We start from the raw sequence: 21,217 nt of genomic DNA, 5'->3' as shown, positions 1-21,217 counted from the left end.
CGGTAATTTGAAAAACCAAATTTTACGAAAACTCACTTCTCTCTCTTCTCTCTCTCTCTCTCTCTCTCTCCATCGCGATAATTCCCTCCCCCTTACACAGCCGATCGGTCCTCTCCTCGCCGCCACCACGTCCGGCCACCATCTTCGTCGGTATCGGTCCCAAAAGAACCAGCTCATCATCCTCTACAAGTCCCAGCCCTCGGCCGCTCCACTTCGCCGCCAGTGTCGTCGGAATTTGCAGAAAATCCGGTGGTTTTTCCCGAAAATTCAAACCGCTCGTTCTCCCTCATTTCTCCTCCAAATTTGACGTGTAAGGTATGGATTTCTACCTATTTTCCATGCTCTAGCTGATGGTTGAGTAGGATTGCATCGATTTTGAACGTAGGGAATTGATTTTTGAATTGGAAATTCGGCCAGTTTTGGGATCTCGATTTCGACCACTTCCGGTCAGTTTTTGGGGTAGGTCCAAGGACAAAAATAGTTCCAAATAGGGTGTTATACCTAGGATAGGAGTTTGGAGCCGTGGTTTTGAGATTTTCCTGCGATACGTAATCGCTTTGGACACCCAGCGCTACCGGTGCGTGCGGCTGCTCGTGGGCGAGGGTAGTGAAGTGTCACTATGTCTCGATGAGATCCTTAAGTTGTCACGAGCGCGTAGGAATTCGCGGATCTCAATTTGGATACCGTTTGAGCCTCGAACGGATTTTCCATATTGTGCAATTTTCGGGTTCAATATGGTTGAGCTGTTGGATCGTAATCTTTTTCAGATATGTTAATTTAGACCATTCCATGATCATTTAGGATTCGACGGATTGTGAAACGGAGTTCCGGATACTCCGAAATCGCAAACCCTAGGGCTAGGGTTTAGAAATCGTGCGATTGTACAATCGTGATCAATCCGACCGTCCGATCGAGACCAAACCCTCGGGACATGTGTCCTAGATATATTGGAACTTTTAGAGGCTTTCAGATCATATTGTGAAGTCATGGACCCGCGAGACCCTGGGTTGACTTTTTGGGACTTTAGCGCTTTTTGAGTCCCAAGATACTGCTAAACTATTCCAAGTGGAAGGAAAACTTTTATGGGCAGAGGAATAACTTTAATATGACGCACGTACTTCTAGGAGCCGGGGGTCAGGATTTTTAAATTAATACCATATTGTATTAATAGAATATTATGGTCATTGAATCAGGCACCCGGGCACCAATTGACCCGTAGGAGGGACCTTCAAGAGGTCCAACGAGAACGGACTACCAGTGAGTGGACTCTTTGTTTTTATAAATGAATTTAAGCAGTTCAGTTTCAGTTACAGTATTTGATCTTGAATAAATTTTATTCAAAGATTAGTGTTGTAACCTGTTTTATGTTTTTGAATATTTTAGTTTGCATGCTGCCGAGTGGAATACCCTTTAACGGATATGAGAAAAAAAATTCTAGTTAATTATCAGATAAATGGCATCAGAATTTGAAAGGTTACAGAAACTTTATATTTTCCTAAACCACCTTGTACCCAGATATTAAATAAGTTGCTTTCAGATTAAATGTTGCTTTCGGATTGTATTGGTTGCCTTCAGTTTAGTCAGCATGCTTGACAGTTCCCCACGAGTTCTTTGGTACTCGAACTCATGTGGAGCGAGTAATGCGGATCAGGTGGACTACGGTCCCCTGAATCCTGCGAGTTGCGGCTCAGATTGACCTTGTGTCACTGAGACCTGCGAGTACGTATCACCCATGGTGATGCAAGGAATTGACGGATATTAGGAATTGACGGAAATAAGGGGTACATCTAGATGGTAGTTTTAAACTGTTTTCAATGCCTTAAAAACTTAATGTTGACCATGAGTATGCTTGGCTTATATACATGTATAATTATATGGGTGCATTGATTTTAGTAATAAAGAGAATAATTTAGTTTGCATAACTATTTTTACAGTGGGGTTAGTATGTTCATATGCTATTTTCTAAACTTTGTTTGTGGGTCCACTCACCCTTTTTAATGTTTTGCCTCCCCAGGCAGTAGGCGTGCACAGGGATCCATCACCGGGCCGTTTTCCACCTTCCACGCTTTCCTTTTTGATGTAGGACTTTTGTTTTGTAAAAGGATTGACTCTGTAAATTCTTAATAGTCGCTCTGATAATTTGCCCTAGAATTAGAATGTAACTGTTGGAATGTATATATACGTATGCTGGCAGTTGGTTGTGTATATATGCTTGTTTTGCCGGTGTAAATGTTTTGGTATTGATCCAGTTACAAGGGAGACTCTGCCGATTTTTCGGTAGAAGTCAACCTGGTTATTTTATCGTACCTTATATAGAAGGGCAATTAGGTCATTCGTGCCCGACATCCGCCAGGTGTCGGACACGCACATGGTCTGGTTCGGATTCCAAAGCGGAATTTGGATCGGGTCTTGTCATTCTTGGTTTAGTTTTAAATTTAATTCTTGGTACTGTGTTTGTAAATCTAACCCATTGTCTGGTTTGGGCTAGATCTATGTTATGTGTCTTACAAATCTTTCATTTGAATGTTTTTTCCTTAGTGACTCATGTTTTTTGTTTGACTGGTTGTAGAAATAAAACGTATGGCACAAGTTGTTGATGGCAGATTGAATCTGTTTGAAAGGTAATTTAATGAAATTTCTCTTGTTCATCAATGAATTCACTATCGCTGTCAAAATCATAAATTTCTTTGGTTTTTTTAGTGGATATTTGTGTTTTTGAATTTTGAGGATTTATTTGTGTTTGATGTTTATTGCAGATGCGGTTAATAGGCTATGCGGCAGGAGAAATTATAGAATGGTACAGTATCACTACGTCAGCTGGTGATACTCCCATTCAAAATATGCCATGTGTCTTAATTTTTTAACAACTCAAACTTTATTTTACAGCTGGAATTCAACCTAATTTTTACCCTTTAAAATAAAATTAAGAAAATAAGAAAATCGAAAAGAAAAAAAATAGCAGAGCCACCACCCACCCCAATACGCCTACCCTGCGCCGCCTGCTCTGGCAGTCGTCCCCTCCTTATCTTTTATCTCTCTCCCTCCATATCTCTCTCTCTGTTGCCCTCTTTAACTTTCTCAACCTTTCAGTGACTATCCTCTGGATCCATACATGTTTTCTCGTTGATGAAGGTCTCCCTAGCAGATGTGATTCGTGAAGAAGATTGGGATGGACTTGGGTGCATCACAAAGAGGCTACATATCAACCCTAACACAATCCCCAAAACCCCCCAACGCCCTTAGTCTCAGAACGATACACCCCAACTTGAGTCTTGAGGGGCCGTCAATCATGCTTTATCATGTCACCATCCAAATGCTTATTAGATCCAATACAATACCTAATCTTCTTTGTGATACATTGACAACGATGATGAAGTTTCCTAGTTGCAACAATTTATTGGGCTATGGGGATTTGGATTACTCACAAGCAGAGGAAGAGGAAGATCTAGGTGGCGTGGGGGTAGGAGTTGGGTTGCTGAGATATTCTCTTTTCTTTTTTTTCTTATAAGTGTTTTTTTTAATTTTCTAATTTTATTTCAGTGGTTTTATAAGTTCAGCTGTAAAATAAAGTTTGAGTTGTTAAAAAATTAAGACATATGGCATATTTTAAGTGGGAGTATCACTAGATGACATGGTGGTACGGTATCATTCTATAATTTCTCCAGGGGCAGAGGTGAATTTCTACTCATTTTTCAACACTTTTGTGTTGTTGAATTTGATCAACTCTCTCCTCCAGTTCAACATGCAAAGACTCTTCCAGTGTCTCCATAATCCATGGTCAGAAAAAATTCTTATCTCAGCTTGACGGAGCACACAAGGTTTACAAGAGCGACGGTTTAACAAAAACCGATGAATGGTTTAACGAAAACCGATGTTTAAGCATGTTGAAACAACAAAAGGGCTATGGGACAATCAGATATTTAAAAAAAAAAATCAGGTTTATGATTTTTCGGGACTGATAAGCATTCTAAACCCCAAAGAAACACTAAACTTTATTAAAGAAGATCTGACGGGCATGAGAGACTCCAAGCATGCCATCAACCAGCACATCACATGGGTATTATCAAAGAAGCAAATGCCCAGATCCAAATTGTAGCTCCATCTTGCAAGACAGTCAGCAAGATAGTCCTTCTCTCTGTATATATATGATGAAAACGATATGCAGCAGTTCGCTGGATAAGTTGGACGCCAAGAGCTGAGTCCATTTCAATGGTGATTTTACTGACACCTTTATCCAAAGCCATTTCAAGTCCAAAGGCTAGACCCCAAAGCTCAGCTTCAAGAATTTGGCCAATTCCCAAGTTCACAGAAAATCCCTTAATCCAATTCCCAGAGCAGTCGCGAAGAACACCACCCCCAGCACCAATATTCCCAGAAGCAGTTTTACAAGATCCATCCACATTCAGTTTAAACACTCCAGTATCAGGAAAGTCCCACGTCAAAGAAATCTGCAATTTCTCTCCAGCAATATTATCACCACACGAAGCATTCTGTACCTTTCAATTCTATTGGGCACGGATGTATTTAGAATGCATGTACGCGTATTGGTTGAATAAAATGTGGGACCCGTTGGGAAAATAAGTCACTGAGATTTGAATTCCGTGTCATATTAGCAACAGAGGACCCATGTAAAAGACATTGTTATAAGGCAGTGCCAACTACTACATTAGCCACTGCCTTCAGTTCCCAAATAATGCAAAAGGGACTGATGGCCCTCAGCGTCTTTTGGCCTTTTTTTTAGTAGTAGTATACAAAATTAAAATTAAAAAAAACTAATAATAATTTTTTTACTTCTTTGTATACGTCTATATATTTAATTGATTAAAAAAAAGTAAGAATTTACATATAATAATAATAAATAAATAAATAATTTGTAAAAAGTCATTTTTAAAATGAAACATAAATACAAATATTATGAAGTTAAAAAAAATTCAATTGGCACACACGAAAAGTAACGGTAGCTGAGAAAAAATAAATTTATTGGATATTATATAAGCATACGTTGAACAGGTAGAACTCAATTTCAATGGGGTCTAGCCTAGTGGTCCTTCCTAAGAGCATCCACAGTGAGAAAGTGTATAATGGGATGTATGTTAAATATACACATTTTGTGATCAGAATCACCCGTAATGGGGCAATGTAAACAAGTGTATATTTGCATCACCACCATAAGATGCAAATTTAGATGTACATGTACATCATTTTTTACATCTCTTGCAGGTGGGACCCAACTGAAAAAATGTGAGATAAAGTGGAGAAAAGTTAGCAAAAAATAAAAATATCATATCTTCTCCGAATTTAAATATTTTTAGGCCTATTTATTTGAAAAAATAAAAATAACCTAATACACAAAAAATTAATTTTATAAATTTAACATAAAAATGAATTAATACAAAAAAAATAATTATACATTTTTAGACCCCTGAAAATACAACATCCCACTATGAATGCTCTAAGTTTGAAAAAAAAAGAAAATTCGACTTGCTTATGATCTTGGGACCAAAGGCGGCTCAGAAGACTGAGGAGTGTGTGTTCTGGGGCATGGCCGGCTACAATAATTTGCAGTTGATGCGTCCCTTTCAGCCAACAGTCAATCAAGATGGTGGCAGGGCCATGGCACACTTGGTTGTCCTTATGGGCCTTTTCCCTTATCAGTTGTACTGCATGCGGCCCCACGTTTTCCATATCTGCATAATTGATGCACTCAAAATAAGAGACATCAAGCATCTACAACACCACAAACCACCCAATCGGAAAAAAAAAAAAAAAACATTTTGGTGAGTGTCACACTATGCTATCATATATCTTGGATAAATTACTTTTTTTTTTTTTTTTTTGGCGCTAAAAGACATTATCTCCCCCTAGCCTCTGTTTTGGGGGGGGGGTTGTTTCCAGCAACAAACTGAAGCCCGGGAGCAAGGTGGGACCCAGCAACCTGAGTTGGCTCGAGCTCCAGCCTGAGTTTTGGTGCTGATGTCAGTGAGCTATAGTGCCCGCTACAGTCCACGTGCCGCACTCTAGGCTCTCCGATCAGATTTTTTTCTCCAATTCAACGGCTGCCAATTTTTATGCAATAAAAAAATGAAAAAAAAAAACCAAAAAATTAATGAATTTTTTTTTTCTATAAATACCAAAATTTTATCCGATTGAGATATGAATTTTATAATAAATATTGACACGTACGAACCCAAAAATCTTATCCGAAAATATTATTTGCAATGGGCAATCACTATTCATGTGAATAGTGGCTATCCTAGCTCCCCCTTTGCCATGGCAAAGGGCAAATGGGTGGAGTTGCTCTTATGTTGAAGTCTTTGTAGTTTTGATTCAAGCAGTCAAACTATGGCCAGTGAAGAACCTTCTCCAAACAAAGATAAAGTAAAATAGAAATCTTCAAGTTTCAAGGAGGGTGAGGAACAAAGTATGGAAGGTGTGGGAAATAAATTTCATGATATTTGAGAAAGACCTTTTGTATTGGAAAACTAAGAGGAGAGTGCCAACTGAGTCTTTTTGCACACCGATGTGGTGTGAGCTAAAGGATCTCTAATTCATGTCAGTCTTCGAGTAAGAGAATGCAAGACCAAAGTTAGAAGGAAAAGGCTAAGTCACTCATTCCTTCTCTTGATGTCACTGATTGTGGGTTTCCAACCAAAGGAATGCAACAAAGCTACATATAGGCTGGATTGTCTGCCTTAGATCTAGATATTCTAATGCATAGGGTTTAAAAGTGGCCAGCATGACTTTATCCTTTGGTGAATGATGATAATATGCATGACCGATAATCTTAAAAAAATTACTTTTCTTGATAAAAAGAAAATTATGTTAAAATGATTTCCACTGAAAAAGATTGTTACAAGGTTATACTCTGTTGCTGACTGTTATAAGAGAGAATCATTTTTCTAACTAATGCCATGTGTCAGAGTGTTATTGATAAAATCCAATGACAGGGATTTATCTTCAAGTTGAATTCGGCAATTAATGCCAACATGAAGCTTGGATATGAGATGAAGAAACCTTATCTGCAGAAAGTGCCTTGGTAAGAACATCAGGCCACTGAGCCTGACGAGGAAGAAATTGAAGAGTGAGCGCATTACTGACAACAATTGAGCTCATGATTTTATGAGCTTTAATTTCATCCCCCTCGATAAATTCTAGGGGTGGGCATTAGAACCGCAAAACCGAACAAAATCAAACTGAAAAAATCCGAAAAAAATTGTGTTGACTAAAAAAGTCAAAAACTGAGTCAAATCCAAACCGGACCAATTCAGACCGGTTTCGATTTCGATTTTCTACTACAAAGAACCGGTCCAATCCGAACCGGTCCAATATAATTAATTAATATATATTTTTATATTATATATATTTATATTTTATATTATATATATATAGTTAACATGTGGCTGTTTTGTATTGGCTGTCTAAACTACTACCGTACGCACACACACACAGGATCATCGCAACTAAAACACGATTTGGGGGTTTCTTTCTTCCTTCTTCGATTTTATTTCCTCTCTCTCTATCTGATCTGAGAGCTGCCGAACCCGAACCTCTCTTTTCCTCTGCAGCTTCCAGCATTCTTGCAGTCATCCTCGTTCTTCTTCAGCCGTCGCGCCGTCATACACAAGCAGGTTCGATTATGGCTTTCTTTTTTCTTTGTTTTTTCTTTTTGTTTCTTTTCCCCCTTCGATTCTCTGTCTGACCATCTCTATGTCCTCCATCAGCAGTTCGTGCAAATCATCATCCATATTTCTAGAGCAGGTTGCAGCTTCCAGCAGACACACTCTTTTTTTTCTCCCATTGACGCAGCCGCGCACTCCTTCTCGTCAGTTTTCCATTGAAGACTCTCTCTGTGCCAAAGGTGAATTTCTCACTCTTCTGTAAATGGTTAATCTTCAATATTGTTATTTCCTATCTGTTTGCATTTGTATTTTTATCAAACTTTCATGACTGTAGTCTGTATATTTCTGCTCATTATTTGTTTAGGGAATTAGATATGGTGTTTCGGTTTGATTTACTAGTGTGCATTCAAATTGATTAATTGGTTGTGCATTCAAATTGATTAATTGGTTGTGCATTCAAATTGATTAATTGATTAATTGACAGTGCATAACAGATTTTCTGTTCAGTTTTTCAGTTTTTCAGTTTTGCAGATTTTGAGATTTTCAGTTTTTCATTTTGCTTTATTACTGCTGTCATAGGCAACTATTTTGAGAAATTGGCTTGCGTTGGGTTCTTTGTTTTTTTGTGCTAAATCCAATGATGCAAAGAATGTCAAAATTGGGCTAGTGGTTTGAAAGTTAAAGGCTAAAAACTGAACAGAGGTCAAATTTGTCAAAACTGCAATTTGAAACCCTATATTTTCTTGCTTGGCTTAAGTCTAGTTAATTGGTTTCTGTTTTTCAGTTGCTTTCTAGTTAAGTGTTGTTAGCTTGTAGTTGACTTTTGTTTGGTGTTTCGGTTTGATTTACTAGTGTGCATTCAAATTTATTAATTGGTTGTGCATTCAAATTGATTAATTGATTAATTGACAGTGCATAACAGATTTGCTATTCAGTTTTTCAGTTTTTCAGTTTTGCAGATTTTCAATTTTGCAGATTTTCAGTTTTGCAGATTTTGAGATTTTCAGTTTTTCGTTTTGCTTTATTACTGCTGTCATAGGCAACTATTTTGAGAAATTGGCTTGCGTATGGTTCTTTGTTTTTTCGTGCTGAATCCAATGATGCAAAGAATGTTAAAATTGGGCTAGTGGTTTGAAAGTTAAAGGCTAAAAACTGAACAGAGGTCAGATTTGTCAAAACTGCAATTTGAAACCCTATATTTTCTTGCTTGGCTTAAGTCTAGTTAATTGATTTCTGTTTTTCAGTTGCTTTCTAGTTAAGTGTTGTTAGCTTGTAGTTGACTTTTGTTTGGTGTTTCGGTTTGATTTACTAGTGTGCATTCAAATTTATTAATTGGTTGTGCATTCAAAAGGATTAATTGATTAATTGACAGTGCATAACAGATTTGCTGTTCCGTTTTTCAGTTTTTCAGTTAATTGGTTTCTGTTTTTCAGTTAATTGATTTCTGTTTTTCAGTTGCTTTCTAGTTAAGTGTTGATATTATCATTTAGTTGGATTGTATATATGAGGTGTTGTTTATGTTGTTAAGTTGTGTTTTTGTTAATATATATTATGTTAAGTTTTTTCTTTGTTTTTTGTTTTTGTTTCTTAAAGAAATCATGAATGAGTTGAACCCATTTGGAGAGGTACATGACCCTACTAATAGTGAAGTTGGTTCGTCATCCACATCCGTATCCACATCCGCATCCGCATCCGCATCTATATCAACACCTTTACCCAATTTACCCATCCCTCAAACACCAACTCAAAATACACCTCATGCTCAAACACCACCTCAACCTAGTGGTATTCCACCATTACCTCATTCCGGCCCAAGAAAAGAAAAATCGGAAGTATGGGATCACTTTGAGAAATATGAAGAAGTGGTTGAGAGTGTGAAGGAGGATGGGAGCAAATATGCAACCACTAAGAAGAGAGCTAGGTGCAAGTATTGCACTATGAGTTATGCAGCAGACTCTACTAGAAATGGGACCTCAAATTTGAGGAAACATATTGAAAACCTATGTAAGAAATATCCGGGGAGGGTTCCTAAAGATAACGGCAAAAGCTCTTGTCTTTTGACCAAGACCATGGGGTTCTTATGTCAACAATGCATGGGAAAGAAGAGTGGTTAAAGGCATGTGTAGAGATGGTAGTAATGGATGAGATGCCGTTTAGTGTGGTTGAAGGAAAAGGGTTTAGGCGGTTTTGTAATTCTTTGAACCCCAATTTTCAAGTGCCATCTCGTAGGACACTTGTGAGGCATTTCATGGCAATGTATGATGCCATGAAACAAAAATTGAAAGAAGAATTAGCACCACATAGAGTATGCCTCACAACGGACACTTGGACAAGTGTTCAAAACATCAATTACATGGTCATCACGGCACACTTCATAGATGGTGATTGGAACTTGCACAAAAGAATCTTGAACTTTTGTGTCATTTCCAATCACAAGGGGAACTCAATTGGTAAACTCCTTGAGTCATGTTTACTTGATTGGGATATGAAGAAGATATTAACCATCACGGCCGATAATGCTTCTTCAAACACAAAGGCTATAGATTATTTGAAGTCAAAAATGGGCCATTGGGGAAACGGTAGTCTTCTACTAGAGGGAAAGTATATGCACATTAGGTGTTGTGCTCATATTGTGAATTTAATAGTTCGTGATGGGTTGAAGAAGTTGGAAAAAAGCATATTGTGTATAAGAAATGCGGTGAAGTATGTAAGATCTTCTCCCAAAAGGTTAGAAGACTTTAAGAGTTGCGTTAAGAAAGAGCAAATTGAATGCAAAGGGCTTGTGGTGTTGGATGTGCCAACAAGGTGGAATTCCACATATATGATGTTGGAAGCCTCCTTAAAGTTTGAAAAGGCCTTTTGGAGAATGGGAGAAGATGATGAAGGTCCATATATTTCTTGGTTTGGTGAAGATGAACCGGATGTCGAAGATGGGGTGGTTATGTCTCATTACCCTAGAAAGAGGGAAGGGCCACCAACTAATGAGGATTGGAACAATGCTCGTACCTTTGTGAATTTTTTAAAGGTATTTTATGATGCTACATTGAAGATGAGTGTCACTTTGCATCCCGCTTCCCACACCACATTTCATGACTTGATTGCAATGGAAGAAGAAATTGAGGATTTGTTGATGGAAGAGGAGGAAATATTAAGTGAAACCCAAACCTTCAAGGTTTTGAAGGACATGGCACTTAACATGAAGATGAAGTTTAAAAAGTATTGGGGTGACCTTGATAAATTGAACCAAATTTTGATGGTTGCTCTTGTTCTTGACCCTTGATACAAATTGGAAAACTTGGAGTTTATCTTGAAAAGTCGGTTTGAGAATCCGGAAGATGCGGTTAAGAAGAAGAATGAGATCAAAGAGATTTTAAAGAAGCTTTATGAAGAGTACGCCATGCCACCACCACCACCACCACCATCTACTCAAAGTAGTAGTTATTCTAGTGATACTACTACAATGAATACAAGTAGTAGCCTAAACCGGGGGGGAAAGAAACGAAGGCAAATGACTGAAAATTGGAGAAAAGAGACTCGAGCAAATGATGTTGTGGTATTGGAGCATGAGATTGATAGGTACATCACCGACCCTATTGAAGATGTGGTTGACGAATTTGATGTTTTGAAGTGGTGGAAATTGAATGGGGTTAAGTATCCGGGGTTGGCACTTATTGCAAAGGATGTGCTTGCCATCCCGGTATCAACGGTGGCTTCGGAATCATGCTTGAGCACGGGTGGTCGGGTAATTAATTCATTTCGTGCTTCTTTGACTCCTAAGATTGTGGAGGCCTTAATTTGCTCTCAAAATTGGTTAAGGTCGGATGACATATCCTCTTTACAATATGAGCCAACAATTCAAGAGATGGAGTTCTATGAATCGATTGAATTAGGTATGTCTTTGTAATTTTATATGTGCTTTATTAATGTATTATATAATATGTATGTTGGACTAATGTTTTAATGGGTTTATGTTTTTTTTATGTAGATATTATGAGTTCATCCACACCTAGCACCATAGCTCCAACTACTTTTCAATGTTAGGAGGAATTTAATTTGGGTTGTAATGTATATTTGGTTGAATTTGGGTTGTATTTGGCTAGTAATTTATTTTGGAACTTATTTTGTTGAAGTTTGATTTAATTTGGGTTGTAATTTATATGTTGAAGAATTTGGATTGTATTTTTGTTGAAGTTGGATTCATTTTGATGATGTTGAAGTTGGATTGAATTTGGATTGAATTTTTGTTGAAGTTGGATTCATTTGAATTTGGATTGTATTTTTGTTGAAGTTGGATTCATTTTGATGTGTTGAAGTTGGATTGAATTTTTGTTGAAGTTGGATTCATTTGAATTTGGATTGTATTTTTGTTGAAGTTGGATTCATTTTGATGTGTTGAAAGCTTGATGGAACCTCAAATTTGGGGTATGTTAGTATATAAATACATTTTGGGCAGATTTGTTAAATTTTAAATTTAAAAAAAAAAAAAAAAACGGGAACCGCAGGAACCGAACCGGAACCGGACAGGTCCGGTTTGGTTCGGATTTCTGTATGGATGTTGAGCAGAACCGGTCCAAACCGAACCGATCTGCACTATCGGATCAGGTTCCATTTTTTTCCCGAAACCGGTCCAAACCGAACCGTGCCCAGCCCTAGAACAACCCAGTAATGCTGTCAATCTCTATCCCCATCCATTTTCCCTACCGACACCCAAAAGTCCCAACTCTCCAAGCCACACTTACCTCCCCAACTCCAATCCACCCACGTCTAATATATATAATAAAAGCCCATGCAGCCTCACCACTCCACAATGGTCCTTCCCACTTCTCCACCCGCTGAGTAACTCCTCCCTTACTAGACTACTGCCTTCTTTTAAATTTTTTTTTTTAAAAAAATTTCTAATGATATATTTTAGTTTAATTGAACTTTTAATGTATTTTAAAATTAATTCAATTTTTTTATTAACTTCAAAAAGCTTTATAGGTTTTCAAAATAAAATGAAAAAAGATTATCATGTTCATTTAGCAGCAATTTTAACGGAACGGACCAAATTGATAAATGGTATTAAACATAGGGATCAAATTGGCCAAATTGAAAACATATGGACTAAATTGGCCAACGTGATAACACACAGGGACAATTTTGATATTAAAGCCAAATAAATAATATAAAAGTGAAGTAAAAAGAACTTAATGTATGGCAAGGGTAGTATAGGAAAGAGAAAGAACAAAAAAGAAAAAGATTGATTAAAAAATATTAAAAAGTAAAATGGAGTGTAAGTGAAGAAAAGGAGAGTGAAAAAATCAGCTTCCTAAATATAATATTACATGAGTTATTATTTTTTTAATAAAAATAAAAATAATTAAAGGGTAAAAAAATTCAATTTAAATGGACCAAGCACAACTCGAATTCAATGTTGACTTGGGCTTTAGACCGGGTCAAGAATGATTTTGATAAATGGGTTAGCACGACACGACCCAATTAATTAATTGGGTCAAGCCAAGCGCCTAAATAACTTAGTGGCTGGAATTTAAGTGGACTGGGCCAACACAGCATGACCCGTTTGACATCTCTACTTTGAAGTATTGAAAAGTAAATCAATGGGGAAAAAAGAAGTGTTGGGAAGTAAATCTCGTCTAAAATTACTTATAAGGAATATAAAAAAATTAACTATAATGAAGAGTAAATTTGTATGATGCCATGAGAGCTTTAAAGAAAAAAAAAATACAAATAATAGTCTAAACAAATCTAAATTAATTTAATTTATAAAAAGAGAAATTGGAACTTAAGTGTAAGGAGAGTAACACACTACCTCACCAAGTCACATAACACACTTCCGTATTCTCTTTTTTATCTTTGGCATTTCTCGCTTTCAAGGCCTAAGAACTTTACTTTTTGAAGTGGGCAGTTGGGATTACAAAACAGGCGCAAACAACACATAGGTACTGCATTTATAAAACTTATCACTCTGTATTTTGTGATAATTTTTTTTATTATTTTATGATGAAATTGTGTGATAAAATTTTGATTGAAGGGAAAAATATAACGATTTATACTAGTAAATATTTTTTTTCATGCCATATGCTACACGATTTATAATAGTAGGGAAACTTTGAAAAATGCCAAAGGAGAGAAATTTTTTAAAAGAAGCCAAAATGGATAAAATTACCCTTATTTATTTTTGTAATTTTTAAGAAAAAGTGAGTTTTTTTATGGCTAAAACCTAAAATTACTCATTATGAACATGTCATTACTTCTGGAAGGTTAAAAGATAGGATACTATGATTCCTACGCACTAAACATGGAGCTAATTTGATTGCTACACACTAAACAAAAGGATATCGGGGTTTGACATGGGCCCCACATTTCAAAGCAGCGTCTACAAATCGGATTGGTGGATTTCTGGGTATTAAAAGAATGCGAAATAATAGTACTACCATTAGAAGTGCACCAATTTGGCCACGAGAACAAACACCAACTTGAACACCAACACAAGCAAAATAGCATTCAAGTTAAAAAGGGGGAGATTATCACAAGACAACAGATTTACTGTGAGCAAGCGAGTCAAATTAATTCACTATAACTAGAACTTTCGCTTGTACTACATCAATGCAAATAAGGTCTTCGACATATTACCAAGAGCACAACGATACAGTTACAAGTGCCGATGCCATTTACTGTTATAAAATTTACATATATGCTTTTGCTTATATGGGGGATTGAGTTTGTAACCAATCCCATTAAAATGCGACGATATACTTTTAGGACGTACATATCTAATTCAAAGCAGAGTCAAGATTCCATCTTCGTTCTTCATCACGAGCAGTTTGTGTCATAAGTTGCAAGCCCCAACAACTCTGGGCCTTCGAGTCGATGGTTATTCTCAAAGCTACAATATTGGAACCGAAAAAGCAAAAAAAACAAATAAAGATTATTTCATATAACCACAGGAAAATAAAACTAGCAGCTGGAAATAAACCTATACGAGAAGACTATTAAGATCTTAGCTGCGTCTGCAGCGAAAACCCCTAGCCCAACCCCAGGCAACCTAAGTTTCCTTGGCATTGAAAACTGAACTTGCTCTTAACGGTACTAAAAGTTCATAAATCTCTTATTCTCAACGAATAGTGAGAAATAACACAATCAATAGTTTTAAACTTCTACACCACACTACACGCAGACACAATTTCATGAAGTGTTGAAACATGGTGGGGGTTGTGGGAACTCTAGAACAGTGTTTAATGAACTTATTTATTTCTTAAGACAGTCCAGAAAATTTAGCAGTGTGCAGTTTTTGAGAGATCTATTTGTGTTTGACAAAAATCATTCAAATATGTTCACTAAGCATACCAAAATGACATAGCAGCAGTAATCCCATTCGTCAGACTTTATTCTCTATACAAACATCCTATAGCATAGAGGATGGAGTTTCAACCATTTCCAGATATGTAGTGCAAATCCAAGAAACTAAACATTTTATTTAATAATCATTCCAATATTTTACTCCAATATACTGATAATGATGAGAAGCACAACGTGCATACCCTAACTCATTTGTCCATATACTCATGGTAATTTGCTTCTTATGTCATGCGAAATTCACATTATCTATCTGAATAGCTCAAGACCAAGCAAAAATATGCATGCCATATGCATTCTCACATATAGAGTATACAAGATCAGTAAAGCATGTGCAAAAGGCTAAGCATTGTATATGTGGCGACTTAAAGTCTAAGTAAAGTCACAAGTAAAATAAACAACTGTTGAGCCCAAACACAGGAAGCATCATGCATGAGGACCTCAATGCAAACATGAACAGCAATGCAACCACCCAAGCCCCTTATTCTTTTTTTTAAAGAACAGGCACAAAGCCCTTTATTCTTTTTCTTAAAATTAAGTGCTCTTTATTCTTTTTCTTAAAATTAAGTGTCAAAAAGGAAGGGATAAGCTCAAATACAGATACTTAAAATATAAAAGACGAGAGAACATGTAGTAGCCTTGGTTGTAGCCAGGGAAGAAATGATCTCGTTGGATTTACAAAGGAATACAAGATAAGGAAGCAAAATGATAAATGATAGAAGTGACCTACTTGTTTAAAGGGATGTGCTCAAATGGTCCACTGGTAGGAATTGTTCCACATAAATCATTGCTGGATACATCCCTGGAAAAGTGGCAATTTTAAATGATTAACAGGTGTTTATAACAGAAAAGATACAACAAGGAAACTGCCACACTTGCAGAAAAAAGAAGGTATTGAAGAAATAGATTGAGACAAGAAGCACTCACACAACTTTTAGGCTTGAAATACCAACAAGATCCCGCGGGATTGGTCCAGTTAACTTGTTATCATTGAGACGTCTACCAATCCAAGCAACAATGAAAGGAAGGCATATATTACTTAGCTAAAAAACCTCATTGTTTCAATCTGAGTATACATATATAGACATATATATCTATGTATAAAGAAAGAGAGAGATAGAGACACAGAGACACAAAGAGGACCAGTAGATCATATATTGATACAAGGCCAGTGATTAGTCCCCTAATCTAAGCCACATTCAAGAAATTGCAAAATGCGACAATTCAAAAGCTACCAGATTCATTTTCCGGTGTTGCACCTGTGATCTAGGATCCCAAATAAGTTATCCATCAATATTCAAGCAAAAGTGGAGTTGTCAGAAAGCCAAACTCCCAATTTCTCGTCCGAGAAAATAGACTAAATTAAGCCAAAACAGCCCAATAACACAGGTAAAGTTCAGTGCTTAATTTAATCAACTCACAAAAACACAAGTGATTTCAATTTCCCCAATGAAGATGGAATGGTCCCTGATATGTTGTTGTTATATAAGTCCAAGCTAACGAGGCTCTTCAAGTTACCAAGGTCAGCTGGAATAGTTCCTTGAATGTTATTTTTGTAAAGCTCCCTACATAATAAAGAGGTATAAGGGTTAGCCAGACAGTACTTTAATCCAAGAACCAAAAATAAATGTAAGCTTTATGAACAACCCCAGCATATTATTGTCAGAGAAAATGAGAAGGGCTAAGAAACATACAGATATTGAAGATGCTCGAGCTTTCCTAGTTCAGGTACCAAATGTCCAGAGAGGTTTGAATTACCCAGGTCCCTGCCCAATATATCAAAATCATATAATAAACTTGCAACATATTAACAATAACTTGGGAAAAAAACATTACAAACTGAAGACTAAAAATTGCCCTCCTATAGAAAGTACAAATTAAGATCACCAATGCCGCACCCAGAGTTAGGGTAGGAAGTAGTAACCACAATATTGAATATTCTGACATCACTGTCAATACGGGTTATTCATGAAAAGACTCAAACAGATTGCAGATGGGCATAAATACCACTGCAGCTAGCAAGCCGAATGCAATAAATTCACACAAGACAAGACTAAGGAAAAAAAGAAGAAAAAAAAATTATTGAAAGCAAAGAAAGAATTATGGGAATGACTGTACAACAACAAAGAATGTTCTCAACTGAGGCTCTAATATATGCTAAAAACTCAGCTTCAGTATTCATATCGACCCACATATTGAAACAGGTGAGTCTCAAAAGCAAAGCTAGCAAAAAATTTCCACTCAAACATTGAGTGATATAGAGATAATTGTCTTTCACCATACATGATATGATGTCCCAACAGCTTAAGTAGCACTAACATTTCAGCACAAAGGCAATGCAATCTGGAGCTGTAGAGCATAATACTGATACATTTTGGGCAATAATAACAAGATGTATTTGACATATGCATGATCCTACAACTTCTCCCATTTTAAACATCATGATTGTGGTATTGAAATGTTGATGAAACAGTATTCTAGTTCCTACACAAACATATAATAGAGTTGCTTTGAGTTAAGCAGAAAAGCACACTGTCTTTAATCGCAAAATAATACAAACATGAAAAAGAAATAAAGCTTTTCTTTGAATTTTTTTATATAAAAAAACTCTGTCCAAATAGTAATCACTGAATTAACCTATCAACAAAGGGAAGGAGTAGTCAGTGAACTGACCAACCAAACTTTATTCTGGTTTTTTTTTTCTTTTTCATGATGATTACCCATGAGTCTCCAAGGAAAGCCCAAAATTACTGTTTTACAAACAAAAAAAAAAAAAAATTGCACAAAATATATACAGCAAACCAATTTGATCAAACAGTCACAGCGGCCCAATCTAAAAGCAAATAGCGATCACCTTCATATCCATCAGCAAAAAAATAACTAAAATTTGAACAAAGGTACCTAAATGAAGGCATATATGTATGTAAGAGGAGCAAGAGGGAGAGAGAGAATGGTACACTCGGGTAACGCGATTGTCCTGGTTGCAGGTGATGTGAAACCAAGTGCAGGGGTTGACAAGGGTGGGATCCCAGCTCTGAAGCACGTTATCGGGATCCGATAAGCTCCGCCTGAGCGTGTACAGAGCGTCTCCTTCAGAGTTTCCATAGACCAAGGGAACGAAGCTCACGGTTAGGGTTAGGGTCAACAAACAGCAGGCCGCCGCCATGGCCATGGTTGACGCTGATACAGCTAGCTCTAAGAAGAAGATTCTTGAGAAGATTCAAAATCTCTTCAGCTTTCTACAAAATTTGTACTTGCAATAGGGCTTTGCCTTTAATCTTTAATTACTTTTTTCTGTTCTGCGTTTTGCGGGTTTTGGTTGTTTGTGAGAGAGACAAAGACAGAGACAGCAGAGTCAAAGGGTCAAGAGAAGGAAAATGAGAAGGATCGGCTTTGGGACTCACAGAGTAAAACATGGCCTTTTCTTAAATCATTTTCTTTCTTACCTTTTTATTTTTATTTTTTGTATTGGACTGGATTGGATGATATGATTTCTTCATTCCTTCTTCTTTTATTACTCTCAGTGGCGGTAGATGAACAAATGGAGTTGTTCCACTAACCAACTACCACTGAAATGAAATTCTCACTACTTCGTCAAAACGAACAAAATAATAGTTTGGTTTTCTCCTCTCATTCTTATTTATGGGGAATTAGGTGACTATCTAGAGCCTATAAGATTTTAAAAGACTTTAAAAATTCGGGTGTATTTAATTTGGATTTTATGAATTTTTAAAGAGCATATAAAAGTTTGTGCGTATTCAATTCAAACTTGTATGAACTCTTAAAGACCCCGTTTGGTTCATGGAAAAAGAGGCTTGGAAATGAGAATTCAATTGATTTCTCATGTTTGGTAAATCCAGGCATGGGAAATCGTTGCCTGGCACATGGGAAATCATTGCCTGGCACATGGGAAAGTAGGGGGGAAGTGAAGCTCTTCTCTTAACTTGGGTGTTGTTTTCCCTCCTCATGAGAAAGTTTGGAAAAATGAGCCAACATTCAATGCACAATTTTCATGACTATTTTGTCCCTATGAACAATTTATAATTACAACATATCATTAAATGCTTTCTTTTTTTATTTGATTTAATATGGGTATAATTGGAAAATTATACAAACTTTGTTTTCCATTCCTACTCAAAACAAATATGGGAAAGGAAACAAAGTGAAATCTCCCGGTTACTTTCCCGACATTACCAAACATGGGAAAGGAATCTTGCATTCACATTCCTTGGAAAATGACATGGGAAATAATTTCCCCTCAAATCCATTCCGTGAACCAAACAAGGCCAAAAAGTCTATAAAACTCTAGGTGTATTCAACTAATGTGTTTTTGGGAAAATGAAAAAAAAAAAAAAAAAACTTGGGATTTCATGATTCCAAAAGGGAAATCCGTGCGTTTGGCAAAATCAATCAAGATTTTGCAAATCAAATGCAGGAAATATGGAGGGATTTCCCAATCCAAAATCCCGAGTTCAAATCCTATCATAATGGGTGGAATTTTGCAAATCTCAAGTGTAGGGGGTGTATTTCATTTGATGCACGCCAACCAATGACCGGGCTAGAATTCTTAACATTGAGGGGCCAAAATTTCAAAATCACTTCTACATAAGTTTTTCATCTTCAACTGAGAGGGCCAACACTAATATAATTACAGTAATTGTATTACTATATCATATATTTTATAATATATTACAAGTGGGCTAGGCCCAGGGCAGGCCTTGTTGTGGCTCCACCCCTAGCGCCAAATCTCTTCACTAAATATAGGAGGCCATACCCATATCTGTGTTTGATATTCAATTTAATCATCTTTTTTATCTTATGGAATCTCATCTTTGGTTTCCAGATTATTGCTCTCTCTTCCTTTCAATGTAAGCCTATGTGTCTTGCTCTTCAAAGTTTTTATTTATAGCAATTTATGACTTCAGATTACGGATTCATTATGTTTATTTGTTCATCACTCTCTATGTTCTAATTGTGTCCAGTTACCTAGGGCATATGAATGCGTGTGTGTTAAAATAAAGTTTTATAAACTTGTCTAATCATATAACAACACTATAAAAGTTAAATATTTAACAAGAAGAGCAGTTCCTCTTCGAATAAAACAAGTTTTTGAGTACCCTTTTGGGCTTTAGAATGATCCGGTGGTGTGTCTAGTGGTTTTTGAATATGCATTTGTGTTGATTGAGTTGTTATGGGTGTGATGAGTGATTCTTGAATGATCCAGGTTGTGTTGAGTGGGATATGAATATGCTTTTGTTTGTGAGGGAATAAAACTGCTTTATAAATGCCCTCATCATGTTTGAAAGCTTGGTGAAATTTGCAATTTTTTTGGTTTTATAAAAGGCAAGCAGACTGTTGCTTGATGTGTATACAAATAGTTCGTTGTAGTAATGTTCATGGTCAACTACATGAAATTTGTAATGTCTGTGTGGGAACATGGAATTTTAGCAACCAGTTAGAATGTGACACGTGTAAAACGGAATATTTCTTAAGTGAAATAATTATGCTAATTAAATTATGTTTAATTAGCCAATTATCCTGATTTAAGATAGAGTATCTCCCTAAATAAGAATTCGATTTCTACTAAATCTCCTTAATATTATTATGTCATCTCATTTAAGAAAAAGAATAATTCCCATCAACATGGAATTATTCTTCACAAACCCTACCCAAGATTAATCACCCTTTATAAGATAGAATTATTCTTCTTCTGATGCTCGTGTTTTGCTAGATGCTTTAGCCAGGGATAACCTGTTTCAAGTTCCAAGTGGTAATTTATTATCTTTTAATTAATGTAATTATATTGCATATAATATAAGTATTATCTTTAATACTACAATAGCCAAAACTTTTCTTTAAAACTTTTTCTATTGTAGATAAGTATTATCTTGTGGATGCATGATAAGTTAATGGGCCGGGTTTTTTAGCACTTTACAAAGGAACTGGATATCACTTAAATGAATGGACTAGAAACAATTGTCCTGAAAATTACAAAGAGTTATTTAACTTGCGTAATTCAATTGCAGAGAATGTAATTGAAAAGTCATTAGGGTTGTAATAACCCAAACCTAAAATTCATACTTAATGAATAATTTATTTGGAGAAAAGACAATTTTGCCTTTGGAATATTTTATTAAGGAAAAGTTGACTTTTTGACCGGAAAGGAATTTGACCATTCTACAGACACCGTTGCGTAGAGCACGGTGAAATGAGTTTATAGACATGTAGTGGGCCCGAATCGG

At 36.4% G+C, this 21,217-nt stretch overlaps 2 protein-coding genes and 1 long non-coding RNA gene across 3 annotated transcripts; 2 read left to right on the top strand and 1 right to left on the bottom strand.

Annotated features, from left to right (window-relative positions):
• The first annotated feature begins 9,747 nt into the window (after positions 1 to 9,747).
• Positions 9,748 to 10,899, top strand: LOC117630314 (zinc finger BED domain-containing protein RICESLEEPER 2-like). Its single transcript, XM_034363053.1, has one exon. It carries the CDS (start codon positions 9,748 to 9,750, stop codon positions 10,897 to 10,899), a length of 1,152 nt encoding a protein of 383 aa, XP_034218944.1.
• Positions 10,900 to 11,406: 507 nt separating this feature from the next.
• Positions 11,407 to 11,759, top strand: LOC117632281. The gene is made up of 2 exons (XR_004586450.1): positions 11,407 to 11,509; positions 11,605 to 11,759. It is a non-coding gene; the product is annotated as an uncharacterized LOC117632281 (long non-coding RNA).
• Positions 11,760 to 14,143: 2,384 nt separating this feature from the next.
• On the bottom strand, positions 14,144 to 18,454 carry LOC117632280 (leucine-rich repeat protein 1). Its single transcript, XM_034365717.1, has 6 exons — positions 17,933 to 18,454; positions 16,670 to 16,741; positions 16,397 to 16,540; positions 15,903 to 15,974; positions 15,706 to 15,777; positions 14,144 to 14,505 (listed from the first exon to the last, which is right to left on the bottom strand). Exons 1-6 carry the CDS (start codon positions 18,145 to 18,147, stop codon positions 14,433 to 14,435), a joined length of 648 nt encoding a protein of 215 aa, XP_034221608.1. The 5' UTR covers positions 18,148 to 18,454; the 3' UTR covers positions 14,144 to 14,432.
• Positions 18,455 to 21,217: the final 2,763 nt, after the last annotated feature.

The sequence above is a fragment of the Prunus dulcis genome, chromosome 6 (genome assembly GCF_902201215.1).
Source record: "Prunus dulcis chromosome 6, ALMONDv2, whole genome shotgun sequence".
NCBI lineage: Eukaryota > Viridiplantae > Streptophyta > Magnoliopsida > Rosales > Rosaceae > Prunus > Prunus dulcis.
Note: the sequence above shows the minus strand (reverse complement) of the source record. Positions and strands in the feature narration are given on the sequence as shown.